The sequence below is a fragment of the Lacerta agilis genome, chromosome 13 (genome assembly GCF_009819535.1).
Source record: "Lacerta agilis isolate rLacAgi1 chromosome 13, rLacAgi1.pri, whole genome shotgun sequence".
NCBI classification, from domain to species: domain Eukaryota; kingdom Metazoa; phylum Chordata; class Lepidosauria; order Squamata; family Lacertidae; genus Lacerta; species Lacerta agilis.
This window is the reverse complement of record NC_046324.1, coordinates 42135161-42155489: the sequence shown is the minus strand read 5'-3', so window position 1 is coordinate 42155489 and position 20329 is coordinate 42135161. Positions and strand designations below refer to the sequence as shown.

The following is a 20329-nucleotide window of genomic DNA, read 5'->3' as shown; positions in this document are numbered from 1 at the left end:
CCTAACCTGAGGGAGGTTGTCGGTGGGTGGGTGGGTGGGGGGTGGAAGAGAGAATTTTGCTTTGCTCTGTCACTTAAGGTTTTGGATGTATTGAAGTGTGCAGTACTTTATAAAGTGAGCAGCATTTACAGTGCTTCGTATTAAAAATGCCTATTTTTAAAAAAATGTAGTACATATCTTTCTAGATATGCTTGCTGGAAGAAAGGTCTCTTGGATCCAGTGCAGATGTAATACTCTCTACTGACCATTGCTTGCAAAATCAAGATGCATCCTCAGAAGCAATAAGCACTCTCTCTCCTCTGCCCACAATTTCCTCTTCGAGAGTGGAAATCTTAGCATTCCATTAACACTGATGCTGCTCTGGTTGAGGGGGAGAAAGTGTGCTGGCTGTTGGCATGCAAGGAACCAGTGTTACATCTGCACAGGCCATTACAGACCACATGCTGCAAACTAACCTGTAGCTCACCACCTTTTCTTTCTATATTTTCTTGAAGAATGTTTCTTATTGACAGTTAAATGTATATACTGTACATCTGTGTATTTTGATTTTGAAGGTTTGTTACTCTCGTATGCCAATGAATTTGCATGGACTATTCTGTATCTATAAACTGTTATACAAATATCTATGGTAATCTTGTATTACTGTTTTAAATCCACTGCAAGTATTTAGTTAACAAAATACATTGCAGAGGGAACTTCATTCTCAAAAATAAAAGTTTGAGTTCCAAGTGCTGCTTTTCTATAACATACACACATTCCAAGCGCCTGGACCCAGAGGCATTTTGTTGTCAAGTGTGTCCCTTGATAAATGCAGGTTGTCACTTGCGTAGGCACACTGTTGGCAATCTTACATCTGAGCACGCAGACAAAGGCATGACACTGGTAACTGTACTTAAATCAGACGTACACCCTGTCAGACAATATACCCCAACCCTCTTTTTCAGCAGTGATGTCTCATCTGAGGGTTGAAACTCATCAACAATCTTTTTTACTCCCAACTCCTTTGGCATATCTTGACATCCACGTTTTCAGCTCTGCACTTAAAGGGTTATTTTAAAACAGGGGTGAGAAACCTGTAGTCCAACAACAACTGGAGGGGCCATAACTTACATTAGCCCCAGGCAGGCAGTGGGCAAGGATGATGAAGTGGTAGTTCAAGAACATGCGCTCCAAAAACTTGATCCTGTAGCAGCCAATATGCTAGCTCTCTGCAACTGCAGCAATGGCACATCAACAGAGTGTGATTTCTTGAATAAAACATACAGCTGCTGTATCACTTAACCAGAGGACACACACACACTATACAGTAAGTGAGTAGTTATTACATTAAACAATTCACCCTTAGCTGGGGATATACAAATACCACCATGAGCTGGCAGCCTGAGTAGAGAGCATCAAGAATATAAACTTCGTTAAAAGTCATTGGTATAAAACAAAATGAAAACATAACACTACACACTAGATGGAAACGAGTGTACATTGAGCAACATTGTTTTGACTTGTTGTATTTATATACTATATAAATTTTACATGCCATATATTTACAAGTGGGGCAAGTGCTTTATCTTTAAAAAAACAAAAGATCAAACTTTAGACATCTCTGAACAACACAGCTTGTATAAACCAGACAGATTATTCAGATGAACTGTATTTAATACAGTTTTCCCCACTCCGTCTCCTGATGCAGGACCAGTGAATTAAGTGTATCACAGTTTGATAGCAATTCATCATAAAAAAAATTAAATCACAGTATGAATGTGTCTGTAACTAGAAACTTTTGAAGGGACAAGGACCAGACAACTGAGAACCCGTCAAGAGAAGCAACGCTATAGTAAAACACAAAAACATAGTGGATGTATGAGGATGGCTCCTGCTGGCCGTTGTCGGAACCATGCAGGGGGACCCGCTGCCGCCACTGCCGTCATCTGTGGGCGCCTGAAAGAGCCGTGGAACAGATGCTGGGGCAGGCAGCTGCAATAGGCAAGGGTGGAATAAAGGAGAGGCAAAGAGACAGGAGACAAGGGAAATAGAAGCTAAACATTGGGGGGGGGGAGAAAGAGAGAAAGTGCACAGAACAGGAAAGAGGAAGCCCCACAGAGTGAAAAAGAGCCAAAGGCAGAAGCCTTCAGAGGAGGAAAACTGAAACCCAGCAAGAGAGAGTGTAGTGGGGGGAGGACAGAAGGAGAGGGGGCAGACATCTGCCGGAGACAGCCCTGCACCAGCCTTAACAAGTTCATTGGTGAGACAACAAGCCTGGCCACTCAAACACCCTGAAAATGGCCAGCTGGCAGGTGGTTGGTGACATCGCAGGGCCCAGAGAGACAGCCCTATCCATGGGAGTGGCTGCAGCAGGCAAGGGGTCTTCAGACGTGTTCCAAGATACATTCAAAAACTGGTAAAGAGTCCGAACGGCACGTTTCACATAGTCCAAGACTGGAATCCGACGGGGTGGGAGGGAATGGATCGAGTTTCTAGTAGCAGACATCACAGAAAAAACAGATGAAGCTCTTGCAAAAATTCTAGTTGTATGTGAAATTTTTAAATAAGTCTTTAAATTAAATAAGAGACTATCAGTTGCAGCTTGATAATTCTGTTGTTTCCTCGCCCCTTTGCACCAGGTGTGTAGACTTGGAGCAACATCACATGAATAACACAATCAACCTGAGTCTGTAACTAAGCAGCATTTGAGATGTTCTATTCCAGGGCATTAATTACTGTGACATTTACAGGGTATATTTTATGATGTTCAGCAGTTGTAGAAAGTTTCCATCCATTTTTTGTTTCTTTTTCTTTTTTTGGATTGCAGGTAATTTTAAAAAAAGTCTCAAGGTAAAAACTAAAAAAAGGGGTTTCTTTCAATGGTAAAATTCTGTACAGTATTTCTGAAGCACCAATTATGAATTAAAGAGTTAATCGCTTTTCGGTTTATAAATATACTGCGAGCTGTGGAGGGATGGCTTCCAGCAGACACTCTGGATCTGAAAGAAGAAAAGAGAATCAGGTTATTCTTGGATGCCTAGATCCAAGATTAGCTTTTATCTAGTTCGTTAATGGCACAGCACAATTGTGGTGCTGTGTCACACAAGCTGTAACAACTGCATCAAGGACAATTCCAGCACTGAATAATCCTCAATTTGTTTCCTGTTTTCCTTGAGCCATCATCAGGAGAGAGTGAAATGGGATCACTCTCCATCAATCTGGCTAAGATACCAGCTGCCATTTGGCTCCACCCCTCCCTGAAATGTCTCCGTTCAAGCTGGTCATCATAAGAACAATTATATTAGTACCAGAGTTTGCTGGTTTTCCCATTCCTTCCCTCTTTTTGTGACATATTCATTGGCCTGCAAGCTTGTGGACAGGGAATGTTTCGTTTTTTAACACTTTGTACAGCACCTAGGAAACTTTGCAGGTTTTATAAACGATCCCTAATAAACCATGCTAACCAAACTCAGTGGTTCAGCATCAGCTTTGAATGCAGAAGGTCCCAGGGTCAGTTCCTGGCTGGCAAAAGACTCAAGTCTGAAGCCAGGGACAGGCGCTGCCAGTCAGTGTGGACAATACTGAGCTAGATGGACCAAGAGTCTGACTCAGTATAAAGCAACTCCCTATGTTCCTATGATATTTTGAAGCCCCAGAGGAAGCTTAGGATTACATCAAGTTATTAGCAGCATAATGAAACATGCACTGTTGATTGAATCTCAGGTTAAACAGCACCTTGATGCAATCATTTGTCAGGAACGCACCCATTTTCTATTTGGATACAGAAGGTGGGGAGTTGGTGACATGTTGGGACAGTCCTGTGGTTGGCCTGGGAGCTCTGAGGCAGTGCAGACAAAGCAGCCTTAGCATGATTCTGGGTTCCCAAACTGCTGTCATGAATTGTCCAGGTTTATGATAGCGAAAGGGAGGACCACTAAGCCTTATGGGTTGGAATGCCTGCTAGAGGTTACCTCACAGACAGTGTGGTATAGTGGCTACAAGGCTGGACCAGGGAGGGCCATTTCCAAGTGGAAAGCTCTGCCTGACCTACCTTCACACAAATCCTCATAAGGATAAAATGGAAGGGGAACAGTGCATGTTATGTCTTGAGCTCCTTTGAGAGGATATGAGATAGAAATGTAATAAAACAAAATAAGAGGATACCAGAGGTTGCCCGGAAGTGGGAGGGAGAGCTGCTTTACAGCAACTTCTGCCAGTGTGGGGATCCTCTAGGGATTTTGGGTGGCTACTCTCATCAGCTCCAGCCACCCCACTCGGGGTGCTTGTCCAAAACCACTGGAAGCTCCCCATGAAAGCGAAGGCTGCTCTACAGACACCACTTGGAAATCCCCCTCCAAGCATCTTACCTACGTTACGATCTGTAGGTGGGCAGCAGCTCTCTCTGTTGCTACCTTCTAAGCTCTTGGTTTTCTGGCAAACAGTCTCTCCATCCTGGGGGCCCTTGCCCTGTTTCCTACATGCCTCCGAAGAAGAAGACTCAGTCATTTCCCATGCTTTGAGATTCTTGGTTTCCAATCCAGTCGGCTTGGGAAGACGAGAAGCTGACGTTTCGGCGCGCTCTTCCGATTTCTTTGTGCGTTTCTTCTTCTTTTTCTTCTTCTTCTTATGTTTATGCTTGTGAGTCTCAGCCTCAGAGCTGGATACAGACGGGTCTGAATCTTGGTGGTACCTGAAGGAAGCAGAAGCAAGTTAACAGGAAAATCCACAATGCAAGCTCCTGGAAGGCAACAGGTTCTTCAGCCAAGAGGAAAGTGTCCTGAGTGGGTCACTCCTCCCACTTATCCGTGTGTGCGTGTGTGTGTGTGCAAATGAGCACACACATTATTCCTACCCAGTTCATAATGACAGAGTGATTTCAGAGTTTCTGCTCTGACTGGGATTTGAGCCTGTGAGTTAAACCACAGAGCCTAGGGCTTGTCGATCAGAAGGTCGGTGGTTCAAATCCCCGCGACGGGATGAGCTCCAGTTGCTCGGTCCCTGCTCCTGCCAACCTAGCAGTTTGAAAGCACGTCAAAGTGCAAGTGGATAAATAGGTACCGCTCCAGTGGGAAGGTAAACGGCATTTCTGTGTGCTGCTCTGGTTCGCCGCAACCCCAGAGTCATCCGCGACTGGACCTAATGGTCAGGGGTACCTTTACCTTTTACATTTCACTAGGTAATGTGGAAAGGGAGCCAACCTTAAGAATGCAAGATGACCAGTGGTCCACCAAGTAGTCTAATCCTCCTTTAAAGACATCCAAGTTAGTGGATGGGCAAGGAAACTTAGGGAAGGCCCATGACTCAGTGGTAGGGTACTGCTTTGAATGCAGAAGGTCCCAGCTTCCGTATCTGACACCTCAAGGCTGGGCACAGAGAGACCCTTGGCTGAAACTCTGAGGAGCCATTGTCACTCAGTTGTGACAATACTGAGCTAGATGAACCAATGGTCTGATTTGGGATAAGGCAGTTTCCTTTGCTGCTGAGGAGAGGGCATTCCCTCCATGGAGAGGCTCATAGTAACAGCTCACACGCAGCTCACTCTGCTGTGAGTAACATGACCTGCTTGTTGTTTGCTGCCTTGGGATCAAAGACACGCTATATGACCTTTATTGCTTTTGTTCTCCCACCCTGGGGAAGAAGAGTATGATTATTCCCATTTTCCAGTTGGGGGACTGGGGTTGAGAAATAGCTGTCAAGCCCAAGGTCACCAAAGTTATTCCACTGGGGGGTGGGGGGGGTTGTTGTTGTTATTATTTTATGCGCTCTGCGTTCTTCTTTTGTAAACCACCCTGTGATCTTCAGATGAAGAGTTGTTTGTTAAGTAAATAAATAATGGCTTACGTGAAACTTCCAACTCGATCCTCAGTGTAATTCACTAGCACCACAAAGTTCTAGTCACTTTCCCCTAAAGGCACTAAATCAGGGCGGCCCAGCTTTTCATACCAAGTGGGTTGCAAGAGTACTCCAACATGGAACCCGTGGGTCACACACTGCCTTCTCATGCGGGGCAGGGAGCAAGGCCAAAATCTGAGGCCCACCAGCTTTCACACTGCCTTCCCGAAGTCGGTTAAGTGAGGTGTGGGCTTTGGGAAAGAGGCGTGAGGCTCTGGCAAGGTTGTAGAGCCCTCACGCTACCTTCCTCGAACCTGGGAAAGCGCTAACTAGGCTTTGGGAAGGAGGCGGGAGGACTCTAGGACCCTGCCAGAGCCCTCATGTCTCCTTCCCGAAGCCAAGGGTCTTGCTTACCCACCCTTGGGAAGACAGCACAAGGGCTGGGAGCATTGTCAAATGTTGCTAAGGCCGCATGTGGCCCTTGGGCTGCACATTGGAGCACAGTGTAATAAATCAACCCTCCTCCCCCAACACAATTCAAGGTCTGCTAAAGATCCTGTGGAGGATTCCATTTCAAGAAGCAGGACCTTTCCTGTTGTGGCCCTAGAGCTTAGTGTGTCCCCCCCCCCCAAAAAAAAAAACAGGAAGCACAAAAGGCACCCTTCTTGCTTTTGTGCCACAGCCAAACACACAAAAATCGTGACCGGCTGAAAAATAATCACAACTCTTAACAATTGCATATATAAACAAATATAATATAAATCTTAGACATAGTAATAGATGGGTACAACCATGCAACTGTAGATATATGCCTTCAACATGTGTCCATAAGTATCATGGGATACACATATTATAGATCAAGGTCCCAAGAGGGATATAATGCAGGTTATATTGGTTGGCGATGGTTCTGTAGTTACGCCATTCAAAAGATGCAGATGAAGTTGCCACGAAGATAAAGTTGAACAAAAAATAACTTTGCTGTATTGCCACTCCAAAATAGGATGAAGAAGTGGCAATACAGCAAAGTTATTTTTTGTTCAACTTTATCTTCGTGGCAACTTCATCTGCATCTTTTGAATGGCGTAACTACAGAACCATCGCCAACCAATATAACCTGCATTATATCCCTCTTGGGACCTTGATCTATAATATGTGTATCCCATGATACTTATGGACACATGTTGAAGGCATATATCTACAGTTGCATGGTTGTACCCATCTATTACTATGTCTAAGATTTATATTATATTTGTTTATATATGCAATTGTTAAGAGTTGTGATTATTTTTCAGCCGGTCACGATTTTTGTGTGTTTGGCATAACGTCAGTTGTGATCTTGGTTCTTTTGTGTGTTTTTTGTGCCACAGCCAGCTTAAAGCTTTTCCTCTTCAAGCCCGCCTTGGGCATCTGATCTGCTAATACACTCTGCACTGAGGCTGGCTTGGTTTATTTTATTAGTGAATTTAAAACAGAAAGTGTTTATGAACGAAACATAGAATGCTTCCGTACACCAACAAAATTGTACCGCAGGCTCCATCTAGCTCAGTATTGTATACACTGACCTGAATTGCTTCTCTGGGATTACAGGCAGAAAGAGAGAGAGAGAGAGAGAGAGAGAGAGAGAGAGAGAGAGAGAGAGAGAGCAATTTCCCATAGCTGGCACTACCTGACTTATTTCAATTGGAGATGTTGGGGATTGAACCCACGGGCCCTTCCACGTGCAAAGGAAGCTATGGCCCCTTCCAAGTGAAAAACACTAGAATTAAAAATAATAATAAAACAATGCTGGTGCACCTCAGAAACCACCACGTTGCACAGGTACCAGCTAATTCGAGAAGCGGCAAGTCAATTCCCAACTATCCCATTCCAGGGTCATAAGCAACGGTGAGGGGGGAGACCATAAAGCTTCACAAGAGTTGGGTGTGTACCCAATGCTAGTCATACTTAAGAGTAAGACTCAGTCTCCCTCAGGCCTCCTCCCCGACAACAGCCATGGGGAAGCAGCCATTCCATTAGACTGCCTCCGTGGGAGAGACAGGAAAGCTCAGCACCTCCTACCACTGGAATGTGCCAGCCGGTCACTGTAAGAACTGCTTAAGAATTGCTGCCTGAGTTTGATTCCACCCCCTCTCTTGTGTGCTTTCCAGATTGCAAACCTGTGGGAAGGGACTGTCTTGCTAGGTAAGCCACACTAGGAACTTATTTGGGCACAGCCCTGGGCTCCTGCCACTGGCCTCCCCCCACCCCCACCAACTTTGCACTAACCTGGAATCTCTCTCTCTGTGTTTGCTTTTCAACTTCTTCTTCTTCTTCGACTTCTTGTGCTTCCGCCCTCTTTGTTCCTCAAGAGACTCACTCTGCGAGAGCTTCTGGTGCCTCTTTTCTGGGGGGGTCTCGCTCCCCTCGGGGCTCGGGCACCTCCTCTTCCTTTCCTGGTCGTGAGTCCACCTGCTTTTATAATGATCGTATTTATACGGGCTACTGTAAACATGACTTGATTTGCTATAGTCTCTCTCGCAGTGAGTGAATTTCCTATCCTGATTGTACCTGGGGCCGTGGGAAGAATAGTAGTAGCCGTAAGGCCTGCAGCTCTCCCATCTCCTCGGGCCATCTTGGTAATACCGCTCCTTGCTCCACGACTGCTCCCCTTTCCCGTAGCAATGCCTGCTCCGTTCAGGGTCCGTTTTGCCTCTGCTGCGAGACCTGTAAGAGGGATATTTCCCCATGCCCCTCTCAGGATCAGGGCTGCATGGGAATCTGTGATAGTTTGCATTGTAATATTCTCGCCGGTAGTGCTCCTGCTTGGCTCTCTCCCTGCTGTAGGAGCACCACTTCTTGGGGTAGTGCCCTTCCGGCTGGCCCCGGGGGGCCACTGCTGCCTCCTCCTCTTCCTCCTCCTCGCTTTCAGAGCGCTTCCTTTTGGAACGGTAGTGATCTTTGTCTATTTTTTTTGAGGTGCATATTTTTTCCTTAAGGGGCGAATGGGATTTCAACTCTTGCCTTTCTGTATTTCCTTTGACCTGTTTGCTGCTGCTCTCTCCCAATCTGCCGTCATCCTTCGAACACTGGCTTCCTCCAAGCGGGTCCAGCCTTGTAACGGAAGGTTCATCAGGAGGTGGGACATCCTCGTAGCGTTCTGCACTGTCTTGTGTTTCTTGGCATTTTTCTGCCACGTTTACAGCGGCAAGCTTTGGAGAACTACATTCACCGTCGGACCTTGTAAGGAGGGGGCTTCGCACCCCCTTTTCTGCTGCTCCCCCGACAGGCTCAGGGCTCTTTTCCCAAGCTGCTTTCCCTTCTTTTGGTCCCCTCATCTTTTCGGGATGGTCCTCCACATCATCTTCTCTAGGGAAGTCTTCTTCTGCTCCCAACGAACTGGATTTAGGGTTATGCTGCCCATCACTCTCAAGAGGCGTGCTCTCTGTTTCAGCAACAGTCCTTTCACAGGGGTCTTCCGTTGTAGAAGTGATTTCGGGATCTGAAGGGGCCAAATGAGTCTGGATGTTGTTGGGAAGAGTACTGGCTCCCTCTTCAGAAGGACCATCTGTTTTTTCTGTTCCATTACCACTGCACATGAGAAAGAGAGAGATGCCACTGACCAGAAAAACAAATGTATAGCAAACATTACATATACCTTCACACTTTTTTTCAACTTCTGGAAAACACTTCTCTCAAAGCAGAATAAAAGTCACAATATAAAGTACATGTACCAAGATGGTTTTAGGAACTCTGTTATTGAGTGGACACAGTAACTTCATTCACATGTCACAGTAAACCACAGGTAATGTGTAACTCTGATCCCTACCTTAGTGTTATGTCTAAACCAGGGATCATGCTTTATTTTGCCTCAACAAACCACAATACGTAGCAAATATATATTTTTTTCTTGGCTTACTGATCATCGTTTATTGGGAGTGGAACAAACACAATCCCTGCTTTGGACAGAATGCTAACCCAGGGGGTTGGGTTGTTTCCTTACAGCACAAATGGGAGCCGCAAAACAAACCAGAAAGGGGTAATCATGGTAAACTATTAACTATGATTCGGGTCTAATTTTCTGATGATATTATGAACTTACATTGCTTTGCTTCTATTTTTATTTTCCTTTATTATTCATGTTTGCTCTAAATATTGTTACAATGCTGTTTTTGAAAAACCAATAAACTCTGCATTTAACTCCCCCCCCCCCACTTTATAAGTTTACTGTGATGTGCTAACTGACTGGGCCAATCTTACACTGAAGCAGAATTTTCAGAAATCTGCCTTGGAGCACAACTGTTGATAGAACATTAAATCCCACAAGGTATAAATGCTCCAAATACTTGTGCTCTTTTAAGGGAATGAAAGAAGATGGTAGCTTGCCACAATCAAGAAGGAATTTGTTCTACCATAGCTCATACAATTCTATTTAGTCACAGAATACAGTCTGTCTTTAAATGAAGTCTTTGGGTCACTAATTTACATCAGGAACGTGGCCTTCCAGATGTTGCTGGACTGCAATGCCCATTATCGGCTGCGCCTGATGAGAGTTGGAGTCCATCAACATCTGGAAAGACAAAGGTCCCCATGCCTGTTTTAAATGCTCAATGTTGCCCAAGCTTTAGAAATCTCAAGAGAGATCCTGTTTAGACTGATTTCAGGACAATTATATAGAAACACTTTCTGGAGTACTGGTATATTAGCATAAGGTGCACAACACCAGATGTTGTTGAAGAGAAGGCACAGCCCAAAGGTTGAGCTCTGATTTCCACAAACCCTGCACTTATTTCCAAACAAATGGCTGCAGATCCTACAGAACTAGGCATCGGCATTATACTGTGTGAAAACAAACGCGTCTGAAGGAAAGCGTATTGGGAAAAGCACATGTGTTTTACCTTATTCCCCCTGATGAGGTTTTCAGTTGATTGTATCTGAAAGAGTCTAAGATCCTGTCTTCAGGGACTGAGGGCAAAGCTGTAGGCACACCCTATTATTGAAAACAAATAAGGTTAACATGCAGTATCAACCAACAGGGCCAACAACTACTTTAAGTGCTTGTGAGAAACAAAGCGCCTTCCTTCCTCATACGGGTAAGAGACTTACTAGCTAAGACTGACTCCCACCTAGTACCATGCTCAATAAACACCAACTAGAAAAAGCAAAAGGAGTTTAAGTAGCTGCCTTATACAGAGTCAGACCCCTGGTCTGCTGAGCTTAGTATTGCTAGGGGGTTGCTGATGTGGTGTCTCCAAACTTCACTGAAGCTGTTTTGGCGCTCCCTGAATAAGAAGCAAAGTTCTTCATCCAAGCCAAATTCTGCAGTACAAGTAAATGACACCAGCTTTTGCCATCCCTCCAGATGTTTTGACTTACATTTGGTGAATTACACAACCCAACCAACTCTGCCTAATTGGCTTACATCAATAACTTCACTTGTGGGACGGTTTGGACTACAACTCAGTCATCCCTGACCTCTGGCCGCGCTAGCCGTGTCTGATGGGAGTAGTTCCAGGTTGTGGAAGGCTGACTAATGCAATGGCAGGTGCATGGGGTATCCCCACAGCCATGCTGATAAGCCACGTCTGATGCAGACGGAATGGTGGTTTGGAATCTGGGAAGCAGCCCCAGAAATGCTCACTCCCCAGCAAGCATGGATAACCTCTGCCTTTCCTAGATTAGCCTTGGTTGTCTGCACCAGCGCCAACCACTCCCATCCTAGCTGGAATATGAATTGGATTTACAAACCCCAGTTAAGAGGGAAACTGATTAGCGCTAGCCGCCACTGTTAGCATCATGGAATGCTGAAGCAAAGGTAAGGTTTACAAAAGGAGAGGGGAGAAAGAATTCATGCCACAGTGCAGAAGGAAAGGAGCATGGGTCTTGCTATCAACGGCTCCATGTTTATTTGTATCCAGCCTTCCTTCCATAGAACACAAAGCTGTGTGCACAGGATTCCCAGGCAGTCTCTCATCCAGGCCCCAACTACACTCAGACCCTCCTAGCTCCAACAACACTGTTGCATCATGGGGCTTCAAGATCACACACCCCCTAGGTCACAGACTTTGCAAGCCATGGTTTCAAGGGAGCTGGCATCACACCTGCACTGAGCCGCAGAAGCTGGAGCGGAAAAATACTCACTTTCCCAGGCAACCCATTTGCCTTGGAGAACGGGTTTTCGGCTGATTTAGCAGGCTTTGCTTGGCTAGTGGAATCGTTGCATATCTGTCCATTTTGTTTAGGGGCATCATTTATACTAATGGAAACAACAACGGTAATGTTTTTCGGCGCTTCGTGCTGCGGAGCCTCCTTCTCGGCGCTGTGACACGACAAACAAGAGCCCTCCAATGTGCTGGCTGCATTTTCAGCTAGAATGCCGTTGAGAGGTGCAGCGTGGCCGTTCTCTTTCACCAGTCCTTTGGACTCCTCGTCGGAGTCTTCAGAAGATTCTGCCCCGTAAGGGACCAACGTACTCGGGTTAAGCTTGGACTTGCCATTCACTACCAACTTTGAGCAAGGTTCGCTCAGAGGCATTTGCTTGGGGACTTGATTAGGAGCCGACACGGCAGATGCGCTTGAGGTAGATTGCACAGCAGAAGGGCTGGAAATGGTCGAGGATGGGGCAGGCTTGCTGGGGTTGTCCAAGGTACAGCTGGCGTGAGAGACACTTTGGCGAGCGGACAGCTTGTTGTGAATACTGATGGTTATTTTTTGCTTCTTGGAAGGGTCGGGAGTGGCGGCGGTTGTAGGCCTGTTCATTGTCCAGTTTGGGATAGACATGGCCGGAGGTGCAGAAGATGGCCTGGTGAGGGTGACGTTACTAGCGACTGCCACAGAACTGCTGGGAGTTTCTTTCAGGGATGCCGTTCCATTCAAATGATTCGAATTCTACAATGATGAAAAAGAAATCCTCTGAGAAAGCGAAGCCTGTGTAGAAACTAGCTTACAGCAGAAAGGCAAAATTTATATTTGTTGTTCCACCCACTTTCATGTCTGGCTCCACCCACTGGTATGTGGCCCTTGGAAGGCTGCCCAGAAAGGAGTGCGGCCCTCAGACTGTAATAGATCCCCTACCCCTGCATTGGAGCAACAAATGTACATAATTTGTTGTATCAAAAACTCAGATTTCCACTACAGTCGTATCTTGGAAGGCGAACAGAATCTGTTCTGGCAGTCCGTTTGACTTCCAAAATGTTCGACTTCCAAAGCACGGCTTCTGAGTGGCTGCAGGACGTTCAGCTTCCAAAAGAACGTTTGAAAACTGGAACACTCAGCTACAAGATTTCAGTAAACCCTTGCTGCCTAACCTGCTACCTTTATGCCGTTGGCTTCAGAAAAGAGAAGTACCTTAATCATGTGAGGGGGTAGTTGTGGTCCAATAAACCCTGGCGCAGTCTGCTTATTGACCACCCGCTGATTGATAACAGGTCGAGGAGAAGACTGCCCAGGAGTGTGAACGGAATGAATGTGTTCGCCGCCATTTTTCATGTCATGGGACCTAACAAATAAAAGACATATTGATCCACATTTGTTGACTAAATTTCTTTCTTTCTTTCAAACCTGTTTGTACCATGAAGGACTCCTAGAACTTATTTGTCTCTCATGCTTTCAGTCCTAGTCAAATGTTCTAACCACTACACCACACTGCTATGGCTAGCAGCAGCTGCCAAAACACCATAGCAGACTTGCTACACAAGTTGCCAAAAGAATAGAAAAGGGAAGACAGATAACATGCTTTTGACTTATTTGCATGACTGCTTTCACTCAGTGCAAGGCAACACCCCATAATGACTGAGGAGGGATGTCAACCAATTTAGGTTACCCAACTGGCTAAACAGCAAATGCTGGTCGGTTTGTGTCTCTGCGTGAACCAGCTCCCCCCAAATTCGTGTGCCAGATGCCGAAGAGTCAGTGTGTGTAGAAGGGTATTTGTATCCAGTGACTAGAACTGTCTGCCTAACAGGCTTTAAGTTAAGCCAAGAGTGGGCAAACTTCAACTTTGTGGAAATCTTAATTTTTTAACTAGAAACCCAATGTCTACCAACTGGAGCCAAGTACACAATTGTGGTCTTTAAGGTGGTTGAACCAGGTGTACTAACACTGGCCAACAGAGTTACAGGAAGGCTTGGTGAGAAAGACAGCAGTTAGCACATGTGTTTTAGAGCAGTGTTTTTCAACCTTTTTTGGGCAAGGGCACACTTGTTTTATGAAAAAAACCACGAGGCACACCACCATTAGAAAATGTTAAAAAAAAAATAACTCTGTGCCTATATTGACTATATATAAAGTAATTCTCTTGAATAGGAATCAAATAAACACATTTTTTCCCACGGCACACCAGGCAACATCTCGCGGCACACTAGTGTGCCGCGGAACAGTGGTTGAAAAACACTGTTTTAGAGGCAGGAGAAATCAGCACATTTTAAAAAAAACCAGCACATTTTTGCTTGCTCCTGCTGTTGCTACAATCTTTGGTAGTCAGAGACCCTTGCCGATCTATGGCAAACCACCCAGATTTCTATCAGTAGATAGACCTTCTTTCTGCCTGCCCCAATTTCAGCCCTTGAATTAGGAGTAATTTCTCAAAAACCAAAAGGCTTTAGATGTACCGGTAACTAACAATAATGGAGGCACAGCGCAAGGGAAATCAAGTTGCATTTGGCATTACCTGATATAAAAAAGCACGTAGGCTTGTTGATTCAATACAGTCCTGATGTCACTATTTGAGACGGTGGAGTCATTCATCTGGTACCACTGCCCGTTACTGGCCTGCAAAAAAGAAGAAGAAAACGTTATTGTCGTCTTTGCAACTGGTTACAACATGGCAGTGTTTTTACGCAGTGCTTGAGCACACAGTGACATCTCAAGGTATTTTTGGACAATGTGATTATCTAGATCAGGAATGAGGGACTGGCGGCCTTCCAGATGTTGCTGGATATTTATTTATTTCATGAAATTTATATGCCCCTTGATTGTAAAACAAACAAACAAACACACACACACCTCAAAACGGTTTACAGGGGGAAAAGGCTACCTCTTCCATTACCCCCTGCCTGAGGCTGATGGAAGTTAGAGTCTAGGAACATTTAATAATACTAATAATAATTTTATTATTTGTACCCCACCCATCAGACTGGGTTGCCCCAGCCACTCTGGGCAGCTTCCAATGAATATAGAAGCATAATAAAACATTTGGTGGACTAGGAGCTCAATGCCCTCCCATCAGATGTCAAGGAAATAAACAACAATCTGACTTTTATAAGACATATGAAGTCAGCCCTGTATTGGGAACTTTTTAATGTTTGATGTCTCACCACGGTTTTATAATTGTTGGCTGGGCGGCATATAAATAGTATTATTTTGATGGACCTCTGCAACTTTCAATATCATTGGCAATAATATCTCCAGAAGTGCCTTTCTTGGATGTGGCTGAAAGGAACTGATGAATGGTGTGCACTTCCTGGAAGTGGTGCTACAGGCCTCCTAGGCCTGCCCCACAAAGTTTTATTCTATCCCCTAGTGGCAGGATCCCATCTAACACGCATCTTAGAGACCTCTGCAGAGGAAGAGGCAGATAACCTTACTCCAGCTGAAGACCAGGAGGAAGCAAATTAGTTCAAGGGCAGCCTAAGAGACACCTCATCTGTCTCTCCATTTTAAGTCCGGCCTTAATCACCAATTTCTCCAACACCAAACTTAGACCTCAGGAGTGAAGGTGGCTCTATCGCCAGGGGTCTATTTAGAAGGGGAGGAGGAAAAAGATGCCACTGCAAGCAGTGACACAGTAGAGATAGAGCTGGCAGTCTCTATGTGTTTTCTGGACATTTGCTGGGTTAACAGCTCCCTTCCAAGATCATTAATCTCCTGTGCTCCCTGGCTCAGCTCCTGTGCCAGTTCTGACTCTGGTTCCATCTTCCCCACTGAGTGTTGCTCACACCCATTTGTGGTCTTTAACATCTACTGGTATGTGAAATCGCTGGGAGGACATCATCCAGAGTTTTGGAATTTCCTGTCATCATAACGCACGTGGCACTCAGTTCTACATCTCCTTTCCATTAAAAACCCAGGGGGTTATGAAAGTCTTGGTGCCACAACTGAAAAGGCCTTCTTCTGCCAGGGTACCTGCCCACCATATCAGATGGTGGCAGGACCAAAAGAAGTGCCTGCAAAATGGAACAAAGGTCCTGGGGAAAGTTCACACAGCCGAGGAGCAAGGGATTTAATTCCTGAGATATCATAGGAAGGTAGACCAAATTCTGAAGCAGTCCAGCCTATGTTGGCCAGCTAGTTCTCCCAAATTATACCGTCTCGCAAGCATACTAGGTATCATGTCCAGCAGACATTCTATGAAGCCCAGAAGCAGGAAGAGAAATTTGCGTGTTTGATGGCACTTTGAGATCAGAATTTTCAGAATGCCAAGTTGAAAGAGCAAGCAAAGTGGAAAAGTTAAAAGCTGACTAAGAGTTCACCAATCTCCTAAATATTTTTTTAAAGGGACAGTAAATAGCATAAGTAGACTGTTTATAATATGCCAGGAAACCATAATCTCTCTTCTGCCCCCAAATAATGCATTCAGTTTCGGCATGACTTCCGTCCAACTTTTTGCTCCATGCATCCACGTAATTTGTAAGACCTTGTAAAAGACATAATTGTTAACTGTACCCTATTATCAACATAAACAAAGCTGCTAAGTGCACCTAATATTATCATACATCATATCAACTGATGTCTCCCGGTGTGATGTTCTTAATTTCATGCATCAAAATTCCACCAGCAGTATACACTGAATAATTTATATTCATAAATTCTCACGCTTCTGAGCAAGGTAAGTGGTTCATTTCATATGCTCCAGATTCTAACATAGGGACAGGGAACTGGAAAGCACAAACATCAAGTGGATTTATGATATTTAGAAACAAAATGTCCCAATCTTAATTGAAAAATGGCACTCTTGGGACCAGGCAACAAGAGAAAGCCTGCCCTCGGGTGGAAGAAATGTGAAATAAGCACGCCATATTGCTGTACTACTAGTAGTTAAATGTGGAGATAACGTAAAGTTTGGCAGGTTAGCAAAGGGAACAGGAGGAAGTGGGAAGAGAGACCATTTCCCCTAGGATTCATGTTTTAGAGAAGGCTTCCTTTTGAGCAAGATCTATGTTAGAAGTCTGTAGCAGGGATGAGGAACCTGTGGCTGTCCAGATGTTGCTGGGTTCAGCTCCCATCAGCATGGGACGATGTTGCACTGCAGCAACATCTGGAGGGTCCATGGTATGTTCCTACTGAACATAGGAAGTGGGGTGCAGCAGTGCACATATGTCTTAGACTAGGGAGACCCAGGTTCAAATCCTCAGTCAGCTGTGACTGTCACTCTCTCTTAGCCCAGCCTGCCTGCAGAATTCTTAGGAGGATAAAATCACATACATTGCTTTAAGCTCACTGGAGAAAATGAAGAATTTAAGTGCAACAAATAAAGCAGGACGATTCTGAAGTTATCACAGTCCATACTGGCCATTTAGTCTTCCCAAACTATTCCACGTCACAAGGGCAGGATCACATTTCTACAGGTACAAGACAGTAATGCTGGATAGGTCAAATCGCATCCTACCATTATAAAGCCTGGACATTATTATGTTAATAAAACCCGTAAGATTTGTCCCAACTGCCTGAAATTTGGCGGAGAGGGTTATTTGTGTGTTAAGTGCCACACGCTGCCCACATTTCAGACGGGTTCGGTGCAAAATGTTTGAGATGTAGCAGCTTAAAGAATTCACCATTTGAGACAAATCTGGCTTCTTTCATTCATTTCTGCCAGGTATAACATACCTTCAGAGTTCTTGTTTTTTGCCCCTTTAACCGAGTCCAAAAATTCGAGGGAATAGCAGAGGCCTTGCCCTTCCTGTTTTGATAAAAACCCATTGTGTATTTATCAGCTTACACAGTTTTAAAACCTCAGTACATTTTCCAGCAAAAGCAGTAACTACAAGGAAGCCCCTGCTCAGAGCCTCTGTTCACATGCCCAGGTTGAGCCACTTCCCTAAACAAAGATGGCCACCATGCAGGGAGTTGGATTAGATGACCCCTTAGGGTCCCTTCCAATTCTATGATTCTGTTCTATAACCACAAGGGGGGAGAGGCTGGTTGTGAACAAGTTGTGTGTGTGTGGTGCCTGCAAGTGGCTATGCCTATAGTGACTACTCAGGAGGGATCTTTATTGCTAAGCATATTGATGAGATACTCAAGGCATGTCACTATGTAGGAAATGATCGAAGTAGTAATCAGAAAAAAGGAAAATAACTTAAGGCTACAATCAGTTAAGCTAAAAACATGATCAAGTATAAAGGCAAGACATAGGCAGTTACACAGGATGAAACTGTTCAGGCTTATCACCACAAGAATCAAAAATTATTTTTCATCCAAGATACTGCTGGATGCTATACTTCAATAGCTGAAATAAATGCATCCTGGGACTTGCAGTTGACAGCTAATTTTACTAACAAAACAGCATCTGTTTTAGAACAATCTTACTTCAGAGGATTAGTATGAAGTTTCTAGTGTCTGGTATAAATCATTCTCTCCCCCCATCCCAAGAGTCTTGTACGATTTTGAAATTAGATTTTTTTGGGCAGCACAAATAAATCTGTTGCATTTATTTGGCTACTCAACCACCTTAACTGACAATACAACTGGTACATTACAAAATAAGAAAATGAATTGTGGGGGAACAGATATCTTGATCACGTTTATTCTACCTAGAAATGTACATTTTAAAGCATGTCAGCATTTTAAATTGGAGTCCATTTTGCTAACTGAAGGGGAAAAAATGTTTTTACTTAGCTTGGTACAGTATTATTGCCCGACCGATAGCCTAGTGCCACCAGTCCAAAAAAACCTACTGATTTTTCTTGCCACAGAAACTAGTCCTAGTTTCTCAACTTGGTAGTCCAAGAATTCCTAAACTCTGTTTAGGCTGGTACCACAAATTTTTGTAGATTAATTTTATACCCTGCTAACTGTATAATGCTGTTTATGAATTATTGCTTTTACTGGCTGGTATTAGTCAAGGAAAAAAGACAATACGGCTGGTTTGGATTTTGTGTGCAAGCTGAAGACCACATATCAGGAGGAAGAGATCAGAGGCATCCATTTCTGACTAACCACAGCTACTCGTCAAGCTCAAATTGAGGGCATTCTGGTTTAAAGTCTACTTAGTTCAAACAAGCCAGGATCGAACCATGGTTTATGAACCATGGGAGTTCTCCATGTCTGGTCATAACAGGCAACTGTGGTTTAATATTAAATGTAGAATCTTCCATTTAATCTCCGCTGGTGTGTGAAAGCAAGCCTTGCATAGGAGCAGTTCATCACCGGTTGTCCTTCAGAAGCTGTTCAATTCCATCTTCCCTGACCACCGGCCATGCTGGCTGAGATCAATGGGAGCTAGAAGTCCAGCTCCACCTGAAAGGCCACAGGTTCCTCATTCCTGGCTTAAGGAATCAGTTTTTCACACCGTGAGGAGGCTCACAGAAAAACAGCAATCTAGCAGTCAACAACTGTAGAATTAGAAATGGCTACCACCAAGTCAACCAAATGAACTCCAGAATAAGTGGATGTTATACCCTTTCCAGAAGAACAGTTCTAAACCTGCATCAAGGACAGATTCCACAGCCCTGTGGCCATGACAGTTAAGGCCCATCTCCACGTGGCTGATATGCAATGAAAATACAAGGGAGTAGGGTCTGGCCCACAGAAGCACATGCTGGGAAAGGTGGTCCCTCACTCCGTAGAATCTGACCTTCAACTGAACCAGGAACATGAAAACCAAGTGAAGCTGAAATTTGTGCGGAGGCTGTGGAATCTGGGCAGAGGCAAGACTACTGGAGAAAAAGAATAAGAGATGACAACCAGCTTCAAGGCTGTGTATCCAAGCAACAGACAGCTGCTTCTCTTTCCTGCTCAGAGAGAAAGCAATAGGATTATGCACACAGTTACAATGAGCAGGGCCCTTTTCACCCAGCCACCATCCAATTACGATTATTCCTTAACCTTGTATTGCTTCAACAACAGTCAAATTTCCTTATGCTACAGCTCAGGCTGAAAATAAATTATAGAGCAGCGGTGGCCAGACTTCAAGGTTTAGCGACCTTGTTTAGTATTCTTCGTTTCTCTAGAAACTCAAGGTCCACAAATTGGAGCCAGGTGCGAAATAGAGGCTGGGGGTTGCAGTGGTAGAACCAGATGTAAAACGGTGGTGCTGAGGGTACAGCCAACTATCCGAATCATTGTGTACTCCATGAGCCACACAATGAATTGAAGAAGCCAGGATCTACACTTGAGTTACTACGAATCAGGAACCCCAAAACAAAACTAGAGCGGCAAGCAATTTATATTTTCTAGAAAAGCTTAAAAACAAACTTTTTAAAACGTGCATTTCTGCCTGCTTTTGTTAACTGTATTGGGCAGGCTTCTCCAACCTGATGTCCTCTAGATGTTGTTGGACTACAAATTAAATCACGTCTGATCAGTGGCCATGCTTGTTGGGGCT

The 20329-nt window shown here is 44.6% G+C and overlaps 1 protein-coding gene across 1 annotated transcript in view; it reads right to left on the bottom strand.

The window, feature by feature from the left end:
- Positions 1 to 1475: 1475 nt before the first annotated feature.
- Positions 1476 to 20329, bottom strand: part of USP42 (ubiquitin specific peptidase 42) — a 29660-nt gene continuing 10806 nt past the window's right edge. Inside the window, 7 exon segments of the mRNA XM_033166436.1 lie at positions 1476 to 2978; positions 4347 to 4669; positions 8077 to 9378; positions 10686 to 10777; positions 11929 to 12675; positions 13135 to 13285; positions 14456 to 14556. Coding sequence (XP_033022327.1) covers positions 2926 to 2978; positions 4347 to 4669; positions 8077 to 9378; positions 10686 to 10777; positions 11929 to 12675; positions 13135 to 13285; positions 14456 to 14556 — 2769 coding nt within the window. The 3' untranslated portion in view covers positions 1476 to 2925.